Below are 25,324 nucleotides of genomic sequence, written 5' to 3'. Positions count from 1 at the left end.
ATTCTCTTGTCAGATGGGTTAATCTCCTATCTCATTAGATAAAAACATTCATTTTAAAACGGTAATTGGGTTTGTTTCATTACCAAACTTGCTTCTAGTTCCAAAGGCGATGATACAATGTTTTCCTTTTTGCCCTTAATACAGAAGAATACTGGTAATATTAAGCTTTCTTTCCCTTCCTACTGCTTCTATGTACAAACTGTTCCATCCACTGGCCCTCAAAAACAAATAAAATGGTTTTCTGGAATAAGCAAGTTCTGTGCTGACTACATTTGGATTGTCAAAATTTTAAGTCTGAAAGTATCTTATTTAATTATCAGCAATTCTGTATGGTTGGCTTCACTGAAGCTAGACACAACGTAAGCTTTTCCTTTTGAATTTAAAACAAATACATAAAACTTAACATGGGGATACATTTAGAGATGATGGGTAAATTCCAAATTGCAGAGGCTGAGGCTTTTGTGGCATATATTATTTTCCAGTATTTGAACATTAACAAATAATTACTCCCCAAAGTTGAAGTGACACCTCAAAAGTGTTCAGATTCCCAAGGAGGGTATGTGGGGTAGAGTTGTGGTGGAGTATGAGGGATGTCCTTGTATAATCTATGAATTTTATACAGGGAGCCAAGTGCCTTATTCCGTAATTTATGGAGACTTGAATCTTAAGCACACAAGGTTTTCCTAAACTTCCAGTTATATTGGACTTAATGGTATTTTCTTATAAAGGAAACATATTTGTTTCTGGAACTAAGAGTTAAATTTTTTTTGGCATGTGCATGTGTAATTTAAGTCAGATAGATTTAAACTTAGGTATTTAAACATGTGTAACAAGCATAACTAATGATAATGTAATCCTTCAGCTTAATATTTTAAATCTCCTACTGGTCCTTAATATTCAGTAGAGCAAATATCCTCTGGCCTTGATGAAAACTCTGTTATATGGTAATACAGAGTCCTAAAGTCATTTTAAGTCATAAGCACATCCTCCATCAATCTCAATCAAAACTTCAAACTCAAACTCTTTTTCTCTGCCCAAGCTGGGACCTGTTTAGGCTAGAAGACTACAGGAGTGTCAGGTACGTTTGGTTTATCTATTTCTTTATTTTCTCCTTCAAACCTCTGTCCTCCAGCCTTCATCCTCCAGAAGGCCCTGAAGGGAAGGACCCAAGATGACCCCACACAGGAGACATTCATAAGTACCTTCCCTACCAGTCCCAGGAGGTCAGCACTCCCCCAGTGGTGCCACCAAGGCAGAGAGTCAGCCCACCTCTTCACGCCTAGATTTTCCAGTCACGTAACAGCTCCAAGGCCACCATGTTCCCTAGTCATGGGGTCATGTTTCAAATCATCTGAAAGGCGTTGAAACCCCCATCCCAACCAGGGTGGCAATGAAGAGGCAGCTTTCTCCTGTGCTGGGGTGGATGGAGCTCACAAGCACAGCTTTCTTCATACATACCCTTCTCACTAGATCCCCTTTACTCCCATCTCTCAACTTTTATATTTTTAAAACCAGTGAGGAGCTCCAGAGTCACTGAACAGAGAGTAGGGGAAGAGGAGAAGGGAAGGCTTCTCTTTGCAGAAGAAAACCAACTCCTAAAGAAAGAGGAGCTGATGGAATCAGGAAAGCACCATCTCACAGCCCTCCTTGTAAAAGCAGATGCAGGCAGGGATCCTTGGTGGATGCCAAAATGAGGTTGTGGGGGACAGCCTATTCACATAGTCTCAAATAATCACATTCTAGGTTGTTTGTTAATTATAAAGTTAAAGAGGTACTATCAGTGGAGAAACCTGGCAGACATCACTTTAATTGAGTGATCGACCTGAACAGGACCAGCAATGGGATGCAACAACCCTCCTGAGCCCTCGGAAAACAGTGTGGAGAATACTATGGAATAGTACACAGACATAAAAAAAAAAAGAAATCATGTCCTTTGCAGCAACATGGGCGAAGCTGGAGGCCATTATCCTAAGTGAAATAACTCAGAATCAGAAAATCAAATACCTCATGTTCTCACTTGTAAGGGGGAGCTAAACAAGGGGTACACAAGGACATGAAGATGGAAATACTAGACACGGGGGACTCTAAAAGAGGGGAGGGTGCAGGGAGATGAGTGTTAAGAAACTACCTATTGGGTACAATGTTCACTATTTGGGTGATCAGTTCACTAGAAGCCCAAAGCTCAGCATTATGTAATATACCCATGGAATAAACCTGCACATGTACCCCCTGAATCTAAAATAGAATAAATAAAAAAATTAACAGTCATGACAATACTGCAGGATTCACGCCCCCTCCAAAAAAGCAAAACAAATAAATCCTATAAAGGACATTTTAGAAAATTTGAATATGACTTGTATATTCTTGAATGTGATGATTGTGTTATGGTCATATAGAAGAATGCCTTATTCTCAGGAGATACTGGAGAAAATATTTATGGGTGAAATGTCACAATAGCAGAGAACAAGAGAGGAAAAAATAAAGGCAAAATGTGGCACAATTTGGTAAATGTATTGGGTATTTATTCTTTCACCATTTCTATAAGTTTTTAATTTCTCAAAATAAACAGCTAGGAGAAGAAAGAGCTATGGAACAAGCTCTCGCACACTTCATTTGAAAGTACAAATGGAGAACTGGCATCTCACTCTAAAATTTCATTTCAATTGTGTCTTGGTGTCTGGCTGAAACTTCGATTATTCTATTTTCCGGGGCTGATATATTCCTAAAAGTGTAAACATATGTAACAACAACAACCTCAAAATATTTGTGCAGGGCAATTACAATTTGTAACATGTTTCCACTTATCTCATTTTGTCTTCACGACAATCTTGGAAATAGCTAGAATATTTTTATTCTCCCAGTGTACAATGAAAAACCGAGAAGTTGAAAGTCTGAGCAACTCAGTCAAGTTTATATGCCTAAGACTAGCACCCTCATCTTTTGATTGCAGACCTCATATTTTTTCAGGACACATATTAAATATTCAGGAGGGGGGTTAACAAAACCACTTACTCTCTTATTATTAATACTTCCTTTTGTACAGAGAGTAAGAGAGAGACTTGAGGGTGTTTGTTTATCCCCGGCTGTCTGAGAATTTTCGATTAGCCTGACACAGGTGGCTCTGCTCACTGCATTCAATCAGCATGCCAGTAAACCCTCCGAGTGTGTTACTGCTAACTAATGTTAGTCTCCAAGTCCTTTGCATGTCCTTGCTGATCTGCTGCAGCAGATCGAGGAACTTACAGAAATGAATTCTCCTGAGATCCAGTCAACATCCCCTCAGAATGTGGAGTTAAATTTTGTCACAACTCCAAATATCTTTCAGAGAAATGACAACTCACAGAAGGAAGTGCACATGAGTCATAAAGCCACAGCCCCAGAATACTAAGCAGCTGTTTTTCACCTGACAGCTGGGGTGAGCAGAAGCAGCCTCTGTTCTCCCTCTCCCTCTCTCTCTCTTTTTTTCTTAACTAAAAACAACTTAAGGGAAAAAGAAGAAGGAGGAGAGAAAAGCACCCTTTTGGAGCTTGGTGAAGTCCACAAACTTGTTGTGAGAAGGTACAATAGTCCCCCAAACATTTGACCCACCTCGTTTCTCCTTTTTCAACTTACTAATGATACAGATTGAATCACTTCTGCCTTCAATGTTGAGTAAAGATGACATGAAAGAAAAAAACGGTGGTGGAGGGGGGGAACAGAAAATAGAGGAAGTAGTTAAATTGCATAGCATGTAAGCATACCCTTCTTTAGAATCTTCCCTTCAAACCAGGACTTTATGGAATAAGGTTGGGAATCATTGATTTCCAAAGAAAGCAAAAAGTAAAACACCAGATGAGTACAATTGTTTTTCTGGAGTATAGTTTTCTTTACAGCCAGCTCTTTGTGTATTTTCTGCAGCCTTGGCCATTGTAACTTCTCAGTAGTTCTAGTAAAGATAATTTTTCTAAAGCTCTTGTTCTTTCTATGGAACTCAGTTGGAAAAGATCATTTGTTAACCAGGGCTCTGTTCCTGATAGATGCATATCAGAATGATCCACAGTCAGAACTTTGTGGGCCTCTGTTAATGCTGGAAATTTTTCAACAGGCCTGGAGGATTCGCCGGCCTGAGGCAACATGTCAATGACTGAGAGTGGTGAACTCTGTAATGTGCCTTTATTGTATTACTTAAGATTATTCAGTTCTGCTCAAGAAAGTAAGTGAAACAAAGAAAGAGGATAAATGAAACTGGGTGGAGATGCAAGTAGCTTGTGAGACATAGGCAGAATTTATAGGATGAGCATGGTAAAACTAAGTGGATTAGTAACCCCTGAGTCATAGTAGCCATCAACAAAGTAGAGAATGTGCATGCAGAACACAGATAGGAGGGAGGAATGGAAAGAAGTGATATTGACAACATATCCATATGCATATGACACCAAACAGTTGAAATATATTAAATATAAATACATAAAATATGAGAACTTAAGTGAAGTCTTCAGTCAGTCACCTCTAGGATAACCTGGTAGTAGACTTGGAGACTACAATTGCATCAAGGTAATTTCCTGCATAAAAAATTTATAGCAGTACTATGCAAACCGTAACAATAACAAAAATGGTAGCCCTAAATTTCGCATAGTTACTAGACAACATGCTAAGCATTTTGTAGATATTATCTCAAATAATCCTTGCAATAACCCTATAGAGCAGATATTATTACCTACATTCTACAGATAAGAAAACTGAGGACAAGAGAAGTTCAATAACTTGCCTAAGATCAACTGGCTCATAATAAAAAGAGGATTTGAACTGAGATCTGACTCTTAAAGCCATACCCTCTCTATTTTGGAGGCGGCCGAGTTATTTCCAAGCCCCCTCCCCACTGCCCACCATTTCCTCCTGTTAGACCTTATTTGGTCATCCTAACTAAAATCTATCCCTATAACCTCCTAGCCCCCTCCCAGGATTAATTTGTTTCTACATTCTATTAACACCATCTAATGTAACTTTCTCACTAACTTCTTGTCTGTCTCCCCAACAAGAAATGTGATTTTTCTAAGGATAGGATTTTCATTTGATTATTAACTTCTGCTTCTCAAAGTGTCCAGAACAGTACTTGAATAGTAAATATTCAGTGACTATCAACTGAATGAATGAGTTCATCCTATTATTGATTTTTTTTTTTCTAGAGACATCTTTGAAAATAAAGTCACAGGCACAAGATCACCTTTCAGGCTGAATAGATTAACCCTGGAAAATTTATGATTAGGGGCATAAAGAGTTTCAGAGCAAAATTTTAGGAGAAAAAAATGGGCTATAAGAAAATTACGCTGCCAACTCCACAGCTTGAATATTACAGGACTTCACCAGATCCTCTGCAGTCCTGCAGCTTGGCTATCTCCATTAGATTTTCATCATATTATAATCTCAGGGCCTTGGACTTCTCCCATGATTATCTCTGAGAAGAGATCCAGAGAAAGGAGAATTTTACATGCCTTACCTAGGGCATTCTAGAAATGGGGCTTATGTTTGTGTGCCCAGCTGTGGGTGAGGTGCTGTAACCACATTATTAACTCATTCAGATGGTGCTTTATGTTTCCTCTGTTTTCAGTGAGGAAAGTGAGCCTCTGTGGGGATAGTAGCTTGTCCCGAGTGTACAGTCTGATAGGTAGTAAAGCCAGAATTTGAAGTTGTGTCTGTCTAATGTCCTAGTCCACTCTGCAGAAATATTGTTCCAATGAGGAGGTCCACCATGAACAGAAACATGGAATTTTCTAAACAGATGAACTGGAGACGAAAAGAACTGAAGTGAACCCATTGTTATATTTCTTATGATGGATGAAATAAATTTGTCTTTTTATGACACAATTTTTTTTGGTCTGTAAAGGATAAAACATCAGCTAAATAGGCCTGAAGTATCAGGAAAATTTTTGATGAATTTGCAGTTAAAATGGAAATAAAACTGCATTTTAAAATTGAAACACTTTTTTTTTTTTTTTTTTTTGTCACAAGCTTGGCTGGGTTTGGCTCATCTTCTTGGACATGAAAATCATTTTCTCCAAATTAATTTCTTGAAAACTCAACTGTCCCAGCCTTTCAAGCCAGGGGGTTAAATTGATGCGATGTACACCAGAGGCCTTGGGAACATCCTGGCCAAGGTAATAAATGAAATGCATTAAATAATCTTAATTGATATAGTAATACACAGGGGGCAACTGTATTGCCAAAGAATTGTCCCTTTATTCATTTCTGCTCATTTAGATATCAATCACACTTCTAAAGAGAGATGCAGCACATCTGGATGCTACTGCGATTGCAGATGAGAAACAGCATGTAGGTGTCCTGGGGCTGTTTGGCAACAACCTGTCAACATCTCCTTGAAATATGTTGAACCAGGTACTAGAATGTTTATAGAGGTTAGGAAACCAAGATAGGTTTTCAAGTAGAGGAAAATGAAGTTAGAGCTATTTAACTTTGGAGCTTTATTCATTCAATCACTCAAACACTTGTTCAGTCCTTCATCCATCCAACCAATAAATATTTATTGAGCACCTACTATGTGCCTGAGGCTCTGTTAGACTGGGAATATAGTTTATGAGCCTGTGTGGTCAAGTACAGTAGCTAACTAGCCACATGTGGGCTATTGAACACTTGAAATGTGGCTGATCCTAATTAAAATTGTCTACTGAGCAGTTGAAATGTGTTGCTTCAAATTAGGGTGTACACAACTGATTATACAAAGACTTAGTAGGGAAAAAAAAGAATGTAATATACGCCATTAGGAACTTTTGGATACTCATGGATCGTGTTGAAGTGATAAGTTTTGATATATCACATTAAATAAAATATAATAAATAACCTCACCTGTTTCTTTTTACTTTTTTTTTTTACTTTAAGTTCAGAAATGCCATGTACAGGACGTGCAGGTTTGTTACATGGGTATACATGTGCCACGGTGGTTTGCTGCACCCATCAACCCGTCATCTAGGCTTTATGCCCCACATGCATTAGGTATTTGTCCTAACGCTCTCTCTCCCCTTGCCCCCGACCCCCCGACAGGCCCCGGTATGTGTTGTTCCCCTCCCTTTTTACTTTTTTAATGTAGCTAAGAGAAAATTTAAATTTTATATATATGGCTTGCATTATATTTCTATTGGACAGTGCTGTAATATTTGCAGAAGATTTCTTCCTTCTATATCATGTTTTTGCGGATAGCTTGAAGGTAACTTTCAGGGAAGATAATAAAAGATAGAGGTGGAAGGGCTGATCTATTGTGGGGTAAATGATGTTTCTAGGTTTTAGGTGGTTAATTTTTGTTTTGAAAACTTTTTACTTTGGAAGTTATATATCTAGGTCCAGTATTTTGGAACTGTCAAAATGTAGAAAATTTGGGATACTGTAATGTTTTTTGCTTTCTGGCATTTTCTGAGTTGCCATTGGATATCCTGAATCCCTGAATATCCATAGATGGCTACTTTCACATGACAACACTAAAAAAGATGGCTTAGAAAGAAATACTTATGGAATGGGTTATTTGACAAGATGATACTATGGGAATAAGTGAAGCTAACTTTGGTCTTGCTTCTCTTATTTGAAATTAAGACATATGGGCTGCTTTATGTCTGCACTGATCTGCTAGCAGGAAAAAATAAATAACTGGAACTGTAATCAGTATGGAAGTAATATTTAATGACTCAGGAATTCTGTAAGAATAATCAGTTTTGGCAAAAAGCTCTATGTGAAAAGTAAAGACTCAATTCCAAGTGTTTTTTAAAATCAAATACTAACTAAAATTTAATTTAATTTAAAAATCAGATTCTTAGATCAACAAGTTAGTGTGTCCCCTGTTTTTGCTTTTGTCTACAAGGGGTACAGGCTTACACTCTCCTTTCATGACCACAGTTAGGCTCAATCTCTTCTTCCTGGAGCAGTGAGAATAGTATAGGTAGAGATATTAGCCTGGTGTTTGGGAATGACAGAAAATCAAACAAACAAACAAACAAACAAAAAACTCCTCATACATGTCCTTGGACACACAAATGCTCTTTGTCTATCCATGTCCAGACTGACTCTATTGCCTGAACTTTTTCTTGTCTAATGAGCTCGAGAGAAGATTTTGAAATACATATTAGGGATTTGTGGAAGTGAGAGAATTAAGGATATGAGCTTCATAGAGCATAAAAAACTGTCAGTGACTCTACTGGGAGGAACACAGACCCATAAGAAGGAAGAAATGGGATGTGGGGCTGATTTTTTTCTAGGACTGGAAAACATACCATCGTTGCCAGATATTGTAGCAGAGACAGATGGCATGACAGATGCTGTGAAAGAAAAATGACTTACTACTAGGTGAACCAGAAAAAATAAACAAGAGGGACAGAGGAAAAAGTACACAAGCTCCCCTCTGTTGTCAGGAACATCTTCCCATAGCCTGAAAATGTCTAACTGTATTCCATGGGGTTGCAGATTGCGAATGAAGTGTCTCACCCCTTTCTCCACTGATTGCACCTTTGGAATTTACAGCCATTCTTTTGAGAGGACTCACTTTTTGTCTATTGATCTTCTAAGAAATAAGGGAAGGAAACAACTAATTGGATATATGATGCCAATATATTATAAAGATGCTGCAGTTAATCTTTTTCTGGCTCAAATGGTTGCTATACGACATGTAGAAACTGGCTGAAACTCATCTTGGTTTATTTTTAAAATGTTCCCGATTAACATCATTTCATGGTAGAAATCACATGAATGCAATTGGCATTTTAATAATGTTTAAATGGAAGTTGTTTAAAATGTGTCTTAGCGATGCTCATTGTGGGCACACACATGACCCTTGACATTTGCATAGTTTATGACTGGAGACTCTCAGTGTCTCCAAGTTCTTGAACACTACTCTACTCGGTAATCAGTGACAAATAAGAGCAAGCACTGAGTTGGGTTGAACTCATTTGAAAGTGCTATGTCCCCTGTGTTTAAAAGAGGTGCCTCAGCAAAATTATGTCAGCATGTGTTGTGACTCCATGGAGTTGACAAATAATGGCTGAAATCAATAAAAATGATTTACAAACGCTAAGGGTCTATAGTATTAATACATGTAGATTTAATATATAAATACGCAACAATATATACTTGGCAACCACTGTTTCGTCACTTAAACAGAAATGGATGCAAGTGAGCCTAAAGTAGCCAATGTGAGTTGCTGAAACAAGAAAAAAGTAATATCATTTGATATTAAGGATTTTTCTGCCTCTACCAAAAAATAAAAAGGTTGAACAACTATCTAGTGATGATTTTTTTCACCACATTTGAAAAATAAATTGAATAATTAATTAAAGCCAATAGAATATCATTGACTAACAGAGTTACTGCAGTGTTTTCAAGGGTAATTTGATTATAAATAACATTTGACTTCTGTCATGTTTTTAGAAACACTAATAGTCTTCCTAAGGTATACCCCCATTGTACATGTACAGCTTTATTCCCATACATACACAGTGTGATTTACAAAATTGTTGCAAAGGTGACTCTCAACAACATGGAATCCAGAACTAACACAGGCACCTTATTTTTCCCCCATTTTTAGGGTGCCAAATGTACCCAAGTCCACCTGACAGTCCTGTCTCTTTATTTCCTATTGCTTCTTTATTTCCCAGATCAGTACTTTCCCCTGGCACAGTAAAGTAGAAAAGACTATATGTATAGATGTGTTCCCAGAGACTTACATCAAACTCTGATTGTTCCAGTAGACCCACCTTGGAACAAATGCGTGTACTAAGTTTGAGGATAAACATTTTCTGAAAGCTAGGAAACACTCACATGGATGCTATTTCAATCTGGAACAAGTCCTGCATGAGGAGCTGCCTGTGGAATGTCCCTGCTAGGTCCTCCCAGAAGAAGAAGCCTCAAAACTTGATTGGCCTGCTTGGGTGAGTCTCCTCTTGCTGGTGAGGGGAAACAGGCTACATTCCAGCATGAGGTGGTTGATTGCTGCTGTGCTACAAAATGCCATGTGCCTTGACCTTATCAACAAGTGGCAAATCTCCATTGTTTGACACTCTTCATTATGCTTCTGAACTTGGAAAATGACTCATGATAAAATAGCTTCCCATTCCGCTTTGTGGAATTGTATATAAGAAACTACTTGGGGAAAATGTAAATTTTCTCTGATTCCCACAAAGGCTAAACAATGTTGTGAACTCCACCAGACAGCAGCAATTATTTTTTAAAACACTTTGAAGATTTCTTTTAATAAATTTCAACATATTATAAATATTGATACAAGAGACATCATTATCTTGTTGGTGTCACATAGTTTGACTCCTAATTGAGGATTTCCTCCTTCTTCTATAAATGTAATGTAAATTATGTTTTCTGTTTGAGAGACTCCTACAATATATTCCAAAAATAAAAGGCAGAGGTAAGATGGGGGAAAAAAATCCTTAAAAATTTTAGATGTTCTGCTATCCTGTACATGGTATAGTTGCAAAGAACACTGTCTAAAAGAGGAAAATAGTCACTAGGCACCTAAAATGTGAAGCAATTCCAGTCTTTCATAGACCTCACTAAATGGCATTTTACTTGACACTTTTGTCATTAAATAACTCTGTTTTCATGTGTCATTAAGAATTGTATGACTGGAACCTTTCTACACTGCTGGTGGGAATGTAAACTAGTACAGCCACTATGGAAAACAGTGTGGATATTCCTTAAAGAACTAAAAGTAGAACTACCATTTGATGCAGCAACCCCACTACTGGGTATCTACCCAGAGGAAAAGAAGTCATTATTTGAAAAAGATACTTGCACATGCGTGTTTACAGCAGCACAATTCACAATTGCAAAAATCGTGGAACCAACTCAAATGCTCATCAATCAATGAGTGAATAAAGAAACTGTGAGATATATAGATATATATATATATGATGGAGTACTACTCAGCCATAAAAAGGAATGAATTAATAGCATTTGCAGTGACCTGGATGATACTAGAGACTATTATTCTAAGTGAAGTAACCCAGGAATGGAAAACCAAATATTATATGTTCTCACTGATATGTGAGAACTAAGCTATGAGTACACAAAGGCATCAACATGCTACAATGGACTTTGGGGACTTGGGGGGAAGAGTGGGAGAGGGGCGAGGGATAAAAGACTACAAATATGGAGCAGTGTATTCTGCTCGAGTGATAAGTGCACCAAAATCTTACAAATCACCACTAAAGCACTTACTTACGTAACCAACTACGACCTGTACCCCAATAACTTATGGAAAAATAAGATAAAAAATAAAAAAGAGTTGTATGACATCATATTATCCTTGCAATAAATACTTCTTATGCTTATGATTTGCTTTATCAAACACCTAATCTTTGCTTTGACAAAAAATATGCAGATTTATGTCCATTTCCATGGAAAATTTCCAACACTGATACTGTTTATAATAAACTCCTAATTTTACCCAGATTCAAGAAAGAAGAAAACTGTAGGAGAAAGTTAGATATAAGAATATATATATTTTACATTTCTCTGTAGTTGAGAATGAGATAAATGGCAAGGAAAATAATTTCCATAACTTTTTTATGGTCAGAAATACAACCTAGAAAAATTTATAATATGTCAATCATTTATACTTTTCCATTACTATAACCCTTCTATAACCCTATAACAAGAATCACTCTTTACAGAATCTGTTTTATTACAAGATCCTGCCTTTTGAATCATCAAGGACAAAGTTACCTTCAGTGTAATCTCATGTGAATCAAACTATTCTAATTATTTTAAAAGTGGCAATCCATATCATATTGTTCAAATAACCAGAATATTCATTTTTGCTCTTTTTCTCAAATATCTTCATTCTCAGTCACCTCAGGTAAGTGATAATCCATGTGATTTTGAACTTCAGTTAACTGGAACATTCTTTTCAATTCATCCTCATCCTCTCAAACTATCTTCTGCCTCAAACATCCTAGCAAGTTCCGTAAATAAATGTAAATTGAAGAAAATCTGGTTTTAGAAACATTCTGAAAGCTTCCAGAGGAAGAAGCTTAAACTGTGGTCCTCAAACAGTTATAACAGAAAGGCGATAAAATGTTGCAGCTCCTTGAGAATCAACAATCAAACTGCAATGAAATCTTACTTTGAAGCAGTCGCTGCTGTGGAATCCCTGCTGGTGGCACCACTGAGCACTGCTACCACAGACTGGAAACTAATCAGACTTAGAGCCATCAGAAAATAGGAAGACCCTCAAAGGATTTACTGTGAAATGATAATGGCTGTGTTATAAAGCCCCTTTGCAATTAACTTTATTGTTTTAGCTGATGAAATCATGAAAGTGAAATGAACCTGGAAAAGGTGAGCACTGTAACCAGCGGGAGCCACAAACCCAATGCCTTCAACTGCTTTCAAATAAGAAGATGCAGCAGACAGAGCATTGGTTTTGGGGGTAAATGCTGAGGCCAAAAGGCATCAGTCGGAAATATTTTTTTTTTCCACATTCAGTTCAATCAGTCTGAATACAATTCATTTCCTACTGTGAGCAGAGTAAGTCCTCAAACTGAATCAAGAATTCTAGAGTATTTTATTAAAGTTCTTAACTTACCTTCCATGGGAGTGTTACTGTCTGGTCGATTAGCAAAGACCACATCCACATACTCCAGCTGCAGCCTCTGAAGGGAGCCCTTCAATCCTGGGAGCAGAAGCAGGAAACAAACCCCAAAATCTAAATATGAGCAGTATTCAAAGAGTTGAAGTTTGGTTTCTTTCAAGAATTTACTTTAAAAAAATAGAATTGGAATAGTTTCAAAAATGCTTTGAATACAATGATTGCTAATTGACCCTAGAACGTTTTAAAATTACATCAAAGGCTGACTTCCCCCAACAAGAAAAGTCTTAGAACTTTTCCAGGAATATTATCACTCTCACAGGAAAATACATACTTAGGAACGACCTTCACAGTAACTTGTATGAGGCAATATCCAGAAGCAAAGTTTAGAATAAAAAGCAGCTTCTTTCCAACAGTTAGTGTTTTTCTTCTTGAACAATGCAAATTAATGTTTATGTTTTGGATCACTTAATAGGCTTATAGTGAGCCAGAGATACATTTATTACACATAAAACTCATTAGAATGGTTTAAATCAGAAATAAATGACTGCCCCAACCCCATCTTAATGTAAATGTTGGTTTTAATAGTAATATAAAGGGGTTAGCAAATGAAGCCTTTGCTCAACATTTTACTAATTGGAACAAAGTTTAAGGAACATAAAATATAGCTGAGCTCTAACATTTCTATTATTCCCCATTTTGGGGGAAGAAACAAAAACATTAGAAGCTATAAAGACTGAAGAGGTAATATAAAGGAGAGAATAAGAACTTGAAAAGGGAGTCAGGAACCAACAGCCTATGTTTCAGCTCTAACCATTTGGTCACATTTCTATGAATACTCAGAAAAAAATTAATTTTAGTAAAATTAATACTTCCCTGAAATAGAACATATTGTATATAATATTATGCAACCAAAAGGATGACAGTGTTTGAGAATCATGTTATCCCATTTCCATGGGGCACAGCATTTAGCATTCTCTTATCAGCCTCTTTAATTCCTCAGGGAGACCAGAGGCTTTACTCTCTTTATTATAGACATAAAATTAATTGCATGTTAAATGAGGCTCTTATAAATTTAAATTTGGTTCATTTAAATTTGATTTTTCATACTGGTTTATCAGCCAGCCACAATTAGTTTTCTGACAGGAAGATGGAGTGCTTGAATATTGTTCCGGAAATATTTTCCATCCATTGAGAAAGGACTGTCTGTGATGGCAGCTTGTTTAAAGCTTTGATGAAGAGATTAGGGCAGACAGATGTTATGAGGTCTAATGCCTGCTCTTATAAACCTTCCGTGATGCTCAGGCACAGGGTATCACCAGCTATTTCAAGAAACGGTGTGAAATTAAATTAACGTGAAAAAATATCATGATATGAGCCACTTTTGGGAACAGTTGTATGCAGGGAGGAGGTAAGGAAAGGACAGGAATACTAAGTAAACAAATAACAGGATATCACAAGGTTTGAAAGGCTGGAAATCTGCACTCTAGCATGCTTGGGACCCCACTTGGGTTCTTTGACCTTTTTTTGAGACTCAATTCTCTAGTCTGCAGTGGGCCAATACTGACACCTTCAGAACTGGTGTTCCTGGGAGAGCTGTGTAACACAGTCTACAGAACCACAACGTGAAATTATACCGTGGTGTTCACATCTGGAAAGTGCCAGGGGGAAGACAGCAAAAGACCAAATGCCAAAAATTTTCACTAGACCCCCTGTTTTGGAGAGGGGCATTTAATGACAGTTCTGGCCTGTGCTTGGCAGACGAAATAAGTATCTTGTTTTCTGACAATGGCCCTCTCTCCCTGTTCTCTTCTAAACAGCTCAGTGTGGGCTGAGAGTAACTAGCAGAAGCAGCTACAAATAACTTGGCACTGTTACAGCACTGTGTGATGAGGCATGTCACAGATAGGTGTGACTTTTTGTCATTTATTATTCCATCCCATGAGCATGTATTGAGTCCCAATTTCATCCTGAGACTGTGCCAGGCTCTCAGCGTTTAAAGATGCACAGACACAGTCTTCATCCCAAGGAGCTCTAACAGTGCATATTGAGAGCATCTATTGGCACAGGTTCCTTGTTCAAGGTTGTAATGTGTACCTGGAACTAATGATATGGACTTGATACTAAGGTCAGCCTCATGGTATTTGGTCATTCCCACCTCTTTAATTCTTTCTCTGAAAAGCACTCTTTCTTGATATTTGGCAAGAAATTCAAGTATCTGAGGCCAGTGATCCCTCCTCTGACTTTGAAGTGGAATGAAAGGAAATTGTCCCTCCAAAGGACACTATCCACTCACTTTACAAATCTCAATCACATAAAGTCTTGTAATCCATGGTATGAACTTTGGATTCTGTGTGAGATTTAAAGACACTGGTAGGGGAGGTTCCAGTGAGGAGGAGATTAAGCAGGGGAAATAATATGATCAGATTTCCATTTTGAACCGATGGCTTCACCTGCTGAGAGGGACCTGAAGGCACAAGAGTGAAGGCAGGCACAGCCACTGCAGCCCATCCAGCTCAGACAAAGTTAGTGAGAGGTGTATAAATTTGAGACAAGTGGTATAAGTAGAAATACACGGACTTGCTGGTGTGCTGCATATAGGGTGTGGAGGTTAGAGTAAACAAGAACGACTCCTAGATTTGGGGCCTGAGAAGTGAAGTGACTGTTACTAAATGGGGCAGTCAGGGGGAAAGCTAACCGGAGGTGGTCGGGGAGCCAAGTTTAGTCTAAGCAGCACCTCAGTCACTACATGGAGCTCTTGGCAGCTGGATGGACCAGTCTGGCATTCAGAGGAGGTGAGGCACAGGGTCTGGGATTCAAGGTACTGATTTGGGTTGTCCTGAATAACCCTGTGATATCCCTTAGCCTCTCTGAGCCTCAGTTTCCTCATCTGTCCAAGGACAAAATGGTGCTAGCTGATCTTCCTGCTTTGGTCTGTCATGTGACTACAAACCAAACCAGGTATTCCTGCTTTTTCATTAAGATATGTTTCATGAGTATCTCCTTCAGAGTCATTTACGTTTAGTTTCAAAAAAACAAGTCATCGGGTTCTATCTCCATTTAGCAAATGTTTGTTGAGCACTGGCTTAGGGCCAGGTATTGTTTTAAGTTTAAGTAGACATGCAAAAATGCATTAACCTTGGCTCCAGAAGGGCAGCTGGGCAGCCAATCTTAACCTAAGGAGTTAAGTGCTCCAGTGCAGTAAATGCACTTGCTGAAGGCAATTTGACCTTAGCCTGTCCCTCTGCACTAACCCAGCACCTGTGGGAGGGGAAAACAGGAGAAACAGCAGAAATGCTCCCTGACCTTGAGGAGATAATTAGAAGTAAACTGGCAATTTCTCAAAAGTTCACAGGAAAATAAATTACTTAAAGAAAATAGTTTTCAAGTGACTACAGTAAAAAAAAAAAAAAAAAAAAAAAAAATCTAAGTCCATTTTTCTTTTAGGTTCCAAAGTTTAACAGAACCATAATGTTTAGAAGGTAACCTTAATTCAATTTAAGCATATTTCACAGGTTTCTAAAGAAATATGCTTATTCCAGACAGTCAGCAGATTGGCACAGTTAGAGGTGGATGGGGTGTTCGGTGCTGCAGGTTTGTGTGGAAGCAAGGAAATCAGTAGTTTGGAGATTCTGCAAGGGTTCTATTTAAGCATGCTGTGTCGTCACCTTTTACACCTACCACGCACTTGCTTTTCTATCTAGCTTGCAAAAAAAGTTGCCTTAAATAATATACATTGTTTATATAATTTCTAGTTTTTTCTCAGCAGACCTATCGTCATAATTTGAGACATCTGCTTCTTTTTTAAAGGCTGAGTTGTATCGGAATCATATTCAGCATGTGGCTGTGCCTCCTGTTATGAAACGTGGTTATCCTCGATGGGTGATGTACGTTTACATGAATGTAGTACACGGAAAAAAAATCCTGTGGCAAATCCATTTGTTTAGAAATGTATTCTTTAATTGAAAAATCATAGATTGTCTTTTTCTTTTAAAGTTCATAGAGTTTAACATTTGTTATTAATTTAAAAGTTTCAAGCAGAGCTTTCTCAGATTATTTTCCTCTCCTACTCCAAAAACAATGGCAGTGGATTTGTGTTTTGAATTGCATAACAAAACTGTTTATCTGAAAGGCAAATGTAGAGTCAGACACAGCTTTTGGCTATTGGAATACACAAGAGATTTACTTATTCTTACTCAGTGACCTACCAAACTATTTCTTTTCCTTTACATTAGGCACTGAAGGAACGTGTTTTATTTTATTTTTATTTATTTATTTATTATTTATTATTATTTTTTTTTTCTGTAGAGACAAGGGTCTCACTATGATGACCAGGCTGGTTTCAAGCTCCTGGCCTCAAGCCATCCTCCCGTCTCAGCCTCCTAAATCGTTGGGATTACAGGCATAAGCCACCATGCCGAGCCAGCACCAAAGGAATCTGCCCTGCTCCATTCCAACATTGGCTCAAATTGGGGTTTAACAAATGTTTGTGGAATGGCTGAATGAGTAAATTGGATTTTAGAACCCGAGGGGACTTTGGGATTCTAAATGAGTGCAATCAATCTACTAGTGAAATTTCTTCCTCCTCCTTGTGAATCTAAGGAGAGCATTACACCTAAGCAGATCTAAGTCAAGAACTTTGGGCTCATTAAAAAGGCCTTTCAACATGAACTCTTTCAAACCTACATTATACACAAGTCAAGCTCATCGTATACTCTGTAAACTAATTCAGGTGGCTCAGGTCAGCCAGCACAGAAGTGGCCTGAACTCTGTATCAATTTGAACTTTCTGTCTTATCCTCTAATAGTACTTCTCAAATTTAATTTGTATACAAATCTCCAATGTCGAATGAGGTCACCTTCATCACAGAACCAAGTACCAGTGAAATCCAAGGATAATGACTTGTAAACTCTTTTAAACTTTATTTTGGGTCTCATCTCATGTCCTTGCTTTTCTGCAAAATTCACTCAATCCCCTAATTTCAGCCTGCCTAGAAAATACTTTGAGCTAATTCTCTTGTAATCACAAAGCTTTATCTTTGGCAGAAACTATGGACTGTAAAATAACACCACCACCAACAACATAATAACAAATTATCTCAATTCTTCTTCCATCTCAAAAGTTTGAAATTTTGTGTTAAAGTTTGAATCTGGGTCAGCTTGAATTTCAGCTGAACTGGTTTATCCATCCTCAGAGATTAGTTCCGAAGAGAATTCCTGACTTATTTAAAGGTGGAGGGAATTTAAGGTATTTCTATTATGTCATATGAGGCTTGAAAAAATGCTTATTTGTGGGCAGATCACCTGAGGTCAGGAATTTGAGACCAGTCTGGCCAACATGGTGAAACCCATCTCTACTAAAAATACAAAAAAATTAGCTGGGCATGGTGGTGCATGCCTGTAGTCCCAGCTACCTGGGAAGCTGAGGCAGGAGAATCACTTGAACCCTGGAGGCGGAGGTTGCAGTGAGCCGAGATCATGCCACTGCACTCCAGACTAGGTGGCAGAGTAAGACTCTGTCTCAAAAAAAAAAAAAAAAAAAAAAAGTAAAGAAAGAAAGAAGAAAGAACCCTGAAATTATGTACACACTCTGGTAAATATTAGAGCCATGGAGATTCAGTGAGGAGTATAGTAGCATACCTTCTCCTTTCTTTTTCTCTTTGATTTTATATTTCTTTGTTAATTGCCAGCGTCAACCATTTTCTGAATCTCTCTTTCCTAATTAATTAGATTAACAAGAAAAGAACAAAAAACAAGAACTTTTCTGGCAGCAAACTGCTGCCCTGTTCATTCAGCGTGGTTCTGTGAGCTGACTTGGTTATTTGTCACTGACAAACTCCATGGAAGAGAACACAAGTCATGAGGGCAAATGCTGGAGCAGGAATGCTAGGGCAGTAACAGTTTTGAGAGGCAGGTTAGCTTTGACTTTACAGTGTCAAATGGGACACTAAGGCCTGAGAAAGGATGCTGTTTGGGTGAGGAATCTGGAGGTTTTTCTGAGGGCTAGAAGTTTGTCATTTGTTGTGGCTGTTTCAGAATGTCACTACTTAGTAGTATCCTTATCCACGGAATGAGGACTAGCAGTTGATGATGACAAAAATAACATGTATTAAGTGCTTATTATGTGACAGACACTGTGCTCAATGTGAATTATATAATTTTTATCCCCATATAGTAACCCTTATATTTATAGTCTATAGTTAAGGAGACAGAGGTTAGGTAGGTTAAGGAACTTGCACAAAGTCACTAGCTCATAAATGACAGAGTTGGAACTTGTACAAAGGTCTGTCTGACTTCAAAGCACATATGCTTAAAATTATATTTAAAAATAGTCAGTGAGAGATACTAAACCTATATAAAGACTTTGGAGACAATGGGGTGATGTAATTATTATGGTATATATCTATGTACACACACACAAACATGCACACACATATGATTCACACTGGCAATCGAGAAAGAATACATATATATACACACACACACACACATATATACACATTTTGAGATCTGGCTTCAAAAGTCTTCATTTTAAATTCAGTGATTGAATACTGAGACTATTTTTTTTCTGTTGTAAGTCTAAGATATTTCAATGTAGTTTTGTTTATAGGTCAATAAAGATCATCAGCTTCCAAGTTGGAATAAAAATACTTGAATGAAACATTATCTCTTAGGTTCATGGAAAGAAAAAAAAGTTCACAATGAAATGACAGCCCGGGAGAAAATATTTGCAATATATATAACCAAGCAAACAGTGACCATCACTAGTATACAAAGAGTTCCTGCAAATTATTATGACCAAGACAAACAAATCAAAAGAAAAACAGCCTGACAACATGAAGAGTGAATTTCCAGAAAAAGAAGAACAAAATTATTAAAAGAAGCTCAAACTCACCAATAAATAAATATATACATAAGGAGATAAGACCAACTCATCTAACAGGATGGCATATTCCTTTTAGAAAGTAATTTTGTATTAAAATTTGTATAATTCTTTGACTTAGAAATGCCACTCTGGAATCTACCCTATTTACCTAAGGATGGTCACTTGTATAATTCTTTATGACGCTAAAAAGTGAAAATAATCTGTAAGTTATATATTTTAATTGAGAAAAAATCAAGACAAGTTAGTATTTGTAGCTTGGTTCTACTGTTTATATATATATTTAAAATATAAGCAAGTGTTTGGATGGATGGATAGATAGATAAGTCAGTACAACCATAGAGAAAAGGTGAAGAAGATATATACAGATTGTCAAACTCTGGGATGGGATGAGGCTGGATGAGCAAATGGAGAAGCTGGCTTCCTTATCTATTTTTATTTTTGAAGTGGTGAGATTAGAGCACATTTTACATTTCTGGTGATGTTAGTAATTAGTAAATGAAATTATTTTTAAAAAAGGAGAAAAATCACTTGTTTCAATGATCAATCATGAACCTAAAGCTACAAAATTCTTGGATTTTTTTTTGAAATACAGATAGTTCACAACTTACAATGGTTTGACTCAGGGTTTTTCAACTTTATGATGTTGTGGAAGTGATATGCATTTAGTAGAAACTGTACATCGAGTTTCCATACAACATTCTGTTTTTCACTTTCAGAACAGTATTCAATAAATTATTAATATATGTGACAATTTATTATAAAATAGGCCTTATTATAAAATACGTTTTGTGTTAGATGGTTTTACCCAACTGTAGGGCAACGTAAGTGTTTTAAGCATATTTAAGGTAGGCTAGGCTAAGCTATGATGTTTAGTAGGTTAGGTGTATTAAATGCATTTTCAGCTTAAGATATTCTCAATTTAAGATAGGTTTGTTGAGATGTAATCCCATCATAAATTGAGGAGCATCTGTACTTCACAAACTAGTATAAACTCTTAACATTTTTCTTTACTGCAAAAAGTATAAGTGTAAAATTTTATAATATATAGACAAGCAAGAAATAAACAAAAATTACTCACAATTCTCACAATCTTCACAATTGAGTAGTAGTACTTTATTACATAATGGTTCTTGTTGACTGTTTTATTTCCTGTTTATTTCTAAATTACACAAAAGTTTGAGTGCCTTGCAAAAGTAATGCACCAGGAATCAATTACCTAGTGGTAATTTTCTATACATTTTTCTATGCATATGTATATACCCTTCTAAAACAGTAGAGTATACTACTCAGTAATGAGTGCACTAAAGCCTTAGAGGTCACTACTATGCAATTCATTATGTAACCAAAAACCACTCGTATCCCAAAAGCTATTGAAATAAAAAATATATGTATTTGAAAAAAATCTAAACAATAATAAAATAAAAACTAAAAAGTATAGTAGTCTTAACATTTGTCTACACAAAAATTTGCACACAAATGTTCATAGCAGCATTATTCAGAGTAGCCAAAAAGTGAAAACAAGCCAAATGTAGTTTAACTAGTAAATGGATAAGCAAAATGTGGCTATCCATATAGTGGACTATTACTTGGCAAAGAAAGGGGTAAAATACTGACACGTGCTACAACATGAATGAACGTTATGCTAAGTGAAAGAAATCGGTTACCAAATATCATATGTCATGGGATCTAATTTACATGAAATATGCAGAATTGTCAAATCTATAGACATAAAAAGTAGATTGATGGTTGCTTGGGACTGTGGGAGGGGGTGAGGTGGTGATAGGAAGTGACTTCTAGTGAGTATAAAGTTTATTTTAGAGGTGATAAAAATGTTTTCACATTAGATTAGGGTGTTTGGTGTACAACTCCATAATTATACTCAGAACTAATGAAATGTACACTTTAAATGGGTAAACTTTTATGATACGTACATTATATCTCAACAAAGCTCTTTCAAAAAGTCTTGTGGGAATGTTTTATTAATATTAGTAATAGCTGAAAATGAGAAGAGTTCTATACAATTTTGCCTTTTCCTTTCGAGTTTCCATTCTCCCCTCTACATCTCTGCATTCCCTATATTTAACCCCAAGAAGAAACTTGGTTGATTGTGGTACTTTTCATATAGAACTTTTTCCTCTTCCAGTGTATTCTGAACTTGTTTGGTTGATACCTTTCTTGAACGAGGGGCCCACAGCCAAAAATAAAACTGAAGCAGAAGCACCCACCTTCAATAATATGCTTTCTTGACAGCCCTCTTTCTGTTTCAGCTCTGCCAAGAAAAAGAAGCAAGTAACTTTGAATGAGAGTGTGCTTTCTTTTCTTCTCTAAATGTCTGATCTGAAATGCTAGTTTTGTACCCTGTTCTTATCAAATTCTGCACCACTGGAGGCTGAGGAGAGAAGTCTGGTGGCCAACACACTGAACCCCTTTTCTTTGGAGACCTCAGTAGATGAATTATCCACGACGGTCACCATGCCTCTATCATGCTCAGCACCAGGCTCCAGTAAACAGCAACTCAGCCACATACACTCTGTCCATATTTAACTCAAGACACTGTACAACCTTTTCACCTTGTTCTTAACCAATCTAAAGAAAATAAAAGGCTTGACATAGGTTTGTGAGCTTACTGTAAGATTGCCAGGCTGCTGAAGTTTCTTTGTTAGCTTTTCTGATAAAGGAAGCAAATGTGGAAGTACCTTTGACTTCCAAAATAAATTTTAAAACTAAATTAAAATGCGATGAAGCAAATGTTCCTTAAATTAGTATCTCCAGAAGACAGACCCTTAATCATAAGGACTTTTGCCTTCCCAATTCTCAAGCTCTGGCCAATTTGAATGAAATATGGTACTTGAATTTTAAAGTATTGATAACATGTTTCTTCATCTTCAATACCTTTGGCAGCTTCTTTTTAAATGTAATATTTACCATTCACTTTTGTGAATATATTCTTATTCGGTATTTTTAATAAATACATTAGTAATACTGTAGGTAGTATTCTACTACATATTCTACGATATAACGGTTCTTGCAGACTGTCTTATTTCCTGCAAGGTTTTGTGGCATTGCAAAAGCACTGAGCAATGGCACTGTGAATCAAAACACAGGCAATGAAAATCCGCATTTCTCATAGGCATGATGTTGCTTTATTTTTGTACAGATTACTACAGGAATACAAATTTAAATTCATCTTTCTGTCTTCATATCATTATAAATAGGCTCAAAACCAACAACAAAACAGAGTATATGTTTGCAAGTGTGTATATACACATATACATTTTGATTAGAAGGTTCCTAAAGAAGAATTGGCCTCTGCCTCCAATTAAAAAAATTCCCTATCAATTATAGGAAGATAAATAAGGTTTTGTTTGTTTTTGCTTTTTGTTAAAACTCCAGCATTTTTCTTTTTGTTATGATTTCTGTCTCAAAGATGGAAAAGCACAGTACCAATGATTGCTCTGGTATATGGAATAGCTTGCTGTCTTCTTACATGTTTGTCAAAAGGCCAGCCTTCTAGGTCCTGCTGAATAATGTAAGTACCAGTTCAAATGCCAGCAGGCCCATAAGAAGCCAATTCATTCCATGAAATCTTCTCTGCATCCCACAACAGAGAGCACATTTCTCTTTCATTTAGCCTGACAGCGAGTGATACAGGTAGCTCCGTGTTATTCTCCAATGAGATGGTTCTTTTGATCAGCACTTTCAGAGCCCTCTGCAGAAATGATCAGAGACTTAGACATGGAGCCAGACAAGATATTTTTATCTTTGCATTCTGTAGAAGTCTCTGAGTTTTGGCAGATTTGAGTGACTTTTCTTCTGTGATGCTTCATGCCTATTTTCCTTTCCTGAAATTTGAACTCTATTTTGGAAATGATTCTAAGTATGAGACTGGTATTTGAAAAATCTACATTAATCACTTAGTAACAAGTGACCACATGCTTTGCACTAAATTTCTTTGGGAGTACCTTGCTGAAATTAAATCTTAGGCTAATTGGTATTTCCTTAGTATGAGAAAAAAAAAAAATCCTCTTTCTAAGCCAATTAATCTTAGTATGTTATATGTAAAATAACTGCCTAACAGCAAAAAAGCAGGAACTACTAGTGGTTTTCTGTTTAGTAGGAAAAATAACTTACTTTCCACCCCAGTAGAGTTTGGTTGTTATGACCAGACTGGACCTCCTGTATATCAAACAGACAAACACAGAGAAGTAGTAAATAAATACAGGTTATTGTACCGAGTCATATTATTATAATAGCACCGGAAAGAATTTGTTATTGTACTTCACATTTTAAAAATTGGTAAAGAGGTAAATTTGTTAATCCATCTCACTGAAATAAAGACAAAGGGAAGCTAGTGAGGGGGGACTCAAAGTTGGATCCTAGAGGAAGAGGCTGAATGGAAATGATCTTTGCCTGGAGGAGGTGGAGGGCAGTGATAACAAGTCAGATTGAGAACTGACAGCAAGTCCAGGTGGACATAGCAAAGTGAAGGTGAGTGGTGGGCCAGCATGGAGGGTCAGAAATGGCGTGTGGGGATGGAAGTGAAAGGACTGAGGGGATGAATTGCTTTAGTAGGTCAAATGAACAAACACCAACGAACACGTGTATTCAGCATCTGGCCTAATGCTGATTGCATACGAACTCCTCCCAGGAGGACTCCACTCTCTGCCAAGGAACACGGACCCTTGTGGCTCTGAGTTATTATCCCTTCTAACATCACATTAACAGGCAGGAACTGACTACATAGAAATCTAAATGATGAAGTGAATTATAATAGTAAATATTTAGAACAAACAGGAAAAAAATGTCTTTGAGTGTCTTATTAAATGGAAATGTCATTTTAGGAAAACAGTCGTAAAATCCTTAGCTCAAGGTTCTACCATTTTACTGCTAAGGGAATGAAATGTGCAAATCTCATCAGCAAACTTATTACCTTCTGAAAGCCACAACCAAGGGCAGGAAATGTAATCCTAGTATTATGATCATGGAATAAAAAATATGTCTTGAGAACTACAGGGATACAATAAAATTGGGAAACAGATCTCAGAGCAATTTGGTTTCCCTCAGTATGTAATTTGATCTCACTGGTCTAGAAAAAAAAATCATTTGAGATTCAAAGGTTAAGGCCAATCTTCAGGAGTGCTTGAAATAAGGCATTTATAATTCTATCATCTGTAAAGTCAACGCCTCAGGGCTCTCGGGTATAAAAGCCTAGTATGATTAATGATAACCAACAGGGAATGACGGTGACAACTCTGACAACTTGGTTGCAACAAGAAAAATGTGTTGAAAATGTTAGCAGCCCCATCCCACTGAAGTTAATCCCCCAAAAAGTAATTTGAATCACTGTAATGGAAGGTCGATAAATACATGTACCTGGAGATTACACAACCTGAAAGGGCTGATGTACTTTCCAGGTTAATACATCAACCTCATGATATCTATTATAATAGCAATCTGCCACAGGCGAGCCTGGTCTCCTTTAGCACTTTCAACCTTCCACAAAAAGCTGGATGGAATATTATAAAAACTGAATGCAGTCCTTTTGATTATTGAAAGCTGCACATTCTATACAAACACTGCTACAGACTTAGTTTTTCAAAGTTAGGCTTCCTGTAAAACATTTGGCCTATAAGGGTATGCACACCAACATATATGTTCAAAGAGCAAGAGTAGACAGCAGCCTGGCAAATTATCACTGACTCCCACAGAGGCTATTAGAGCAACTCTTCTGAGTGCGTAGAGAATGATAATGCATTTTACAGTGATATAGCACAGCCTTCAAAATGCTTTTGCACACCTTATCTCACTCTGTCAGCATGACACTTCATGAACTGTTATGCTGTCCATTTTACAGGTGGTTAA

The 25,324-nt window shown here is 37.1% G+C and overlaps 1 protein-coding gene across 3 annotated transcripts in view; it reads right to left on the bottom strand.

The window, feature by feature from the left end:
- Positions 1-25,324, bottom strand: part of KCNAB1 (potassium voltage-gated channel subfamily A regulatory beta subunit 1) — a 420,994-nt gene that overhangs the window by 51,606 nt on the left and 344,064 nt on the right. For all 3 annotated transcript variants that reach the window (XM_050779874.1, XM_050779875.1, XM_050779876.1), the window contains exons 6-8: positions 23,594-23,638; positions 21,688-21,731; positions 12,575-12,661 (exon numbers count right to left, since the gene is read on the bottom strand). In XM_050779874.1, the coding sequence (XP_050635831.1) occupies positions 12,575-12,661; positions 21,688-21,731; positions 23,594-23,638 (176 nt within the window). The remainder of the gene's footprint in view (positions 1-12,574; positions 12,662-21,687; positions 21,732-23,593; positions 23,639-25,324) is intronic.

The sequence above is a fragment of the Macaca thibetana genome, chromosome 2 (genome assembly GCF_024542745.1).
Source record: "Macaca thibetana thibetana isolate TM-01 chromosome 2, ASM2454274v1, whole genome shotgun sequence".
Classification (NCBI taxonomy): Eukaryota; Metazoa; Chordata; class Mammalia; order Primates; family Cercopithecidae; genus Macaca; species Macaca thibetana.
This window is presented reverse-complemented; position numbering and strand designations above follow the sequence as displayed.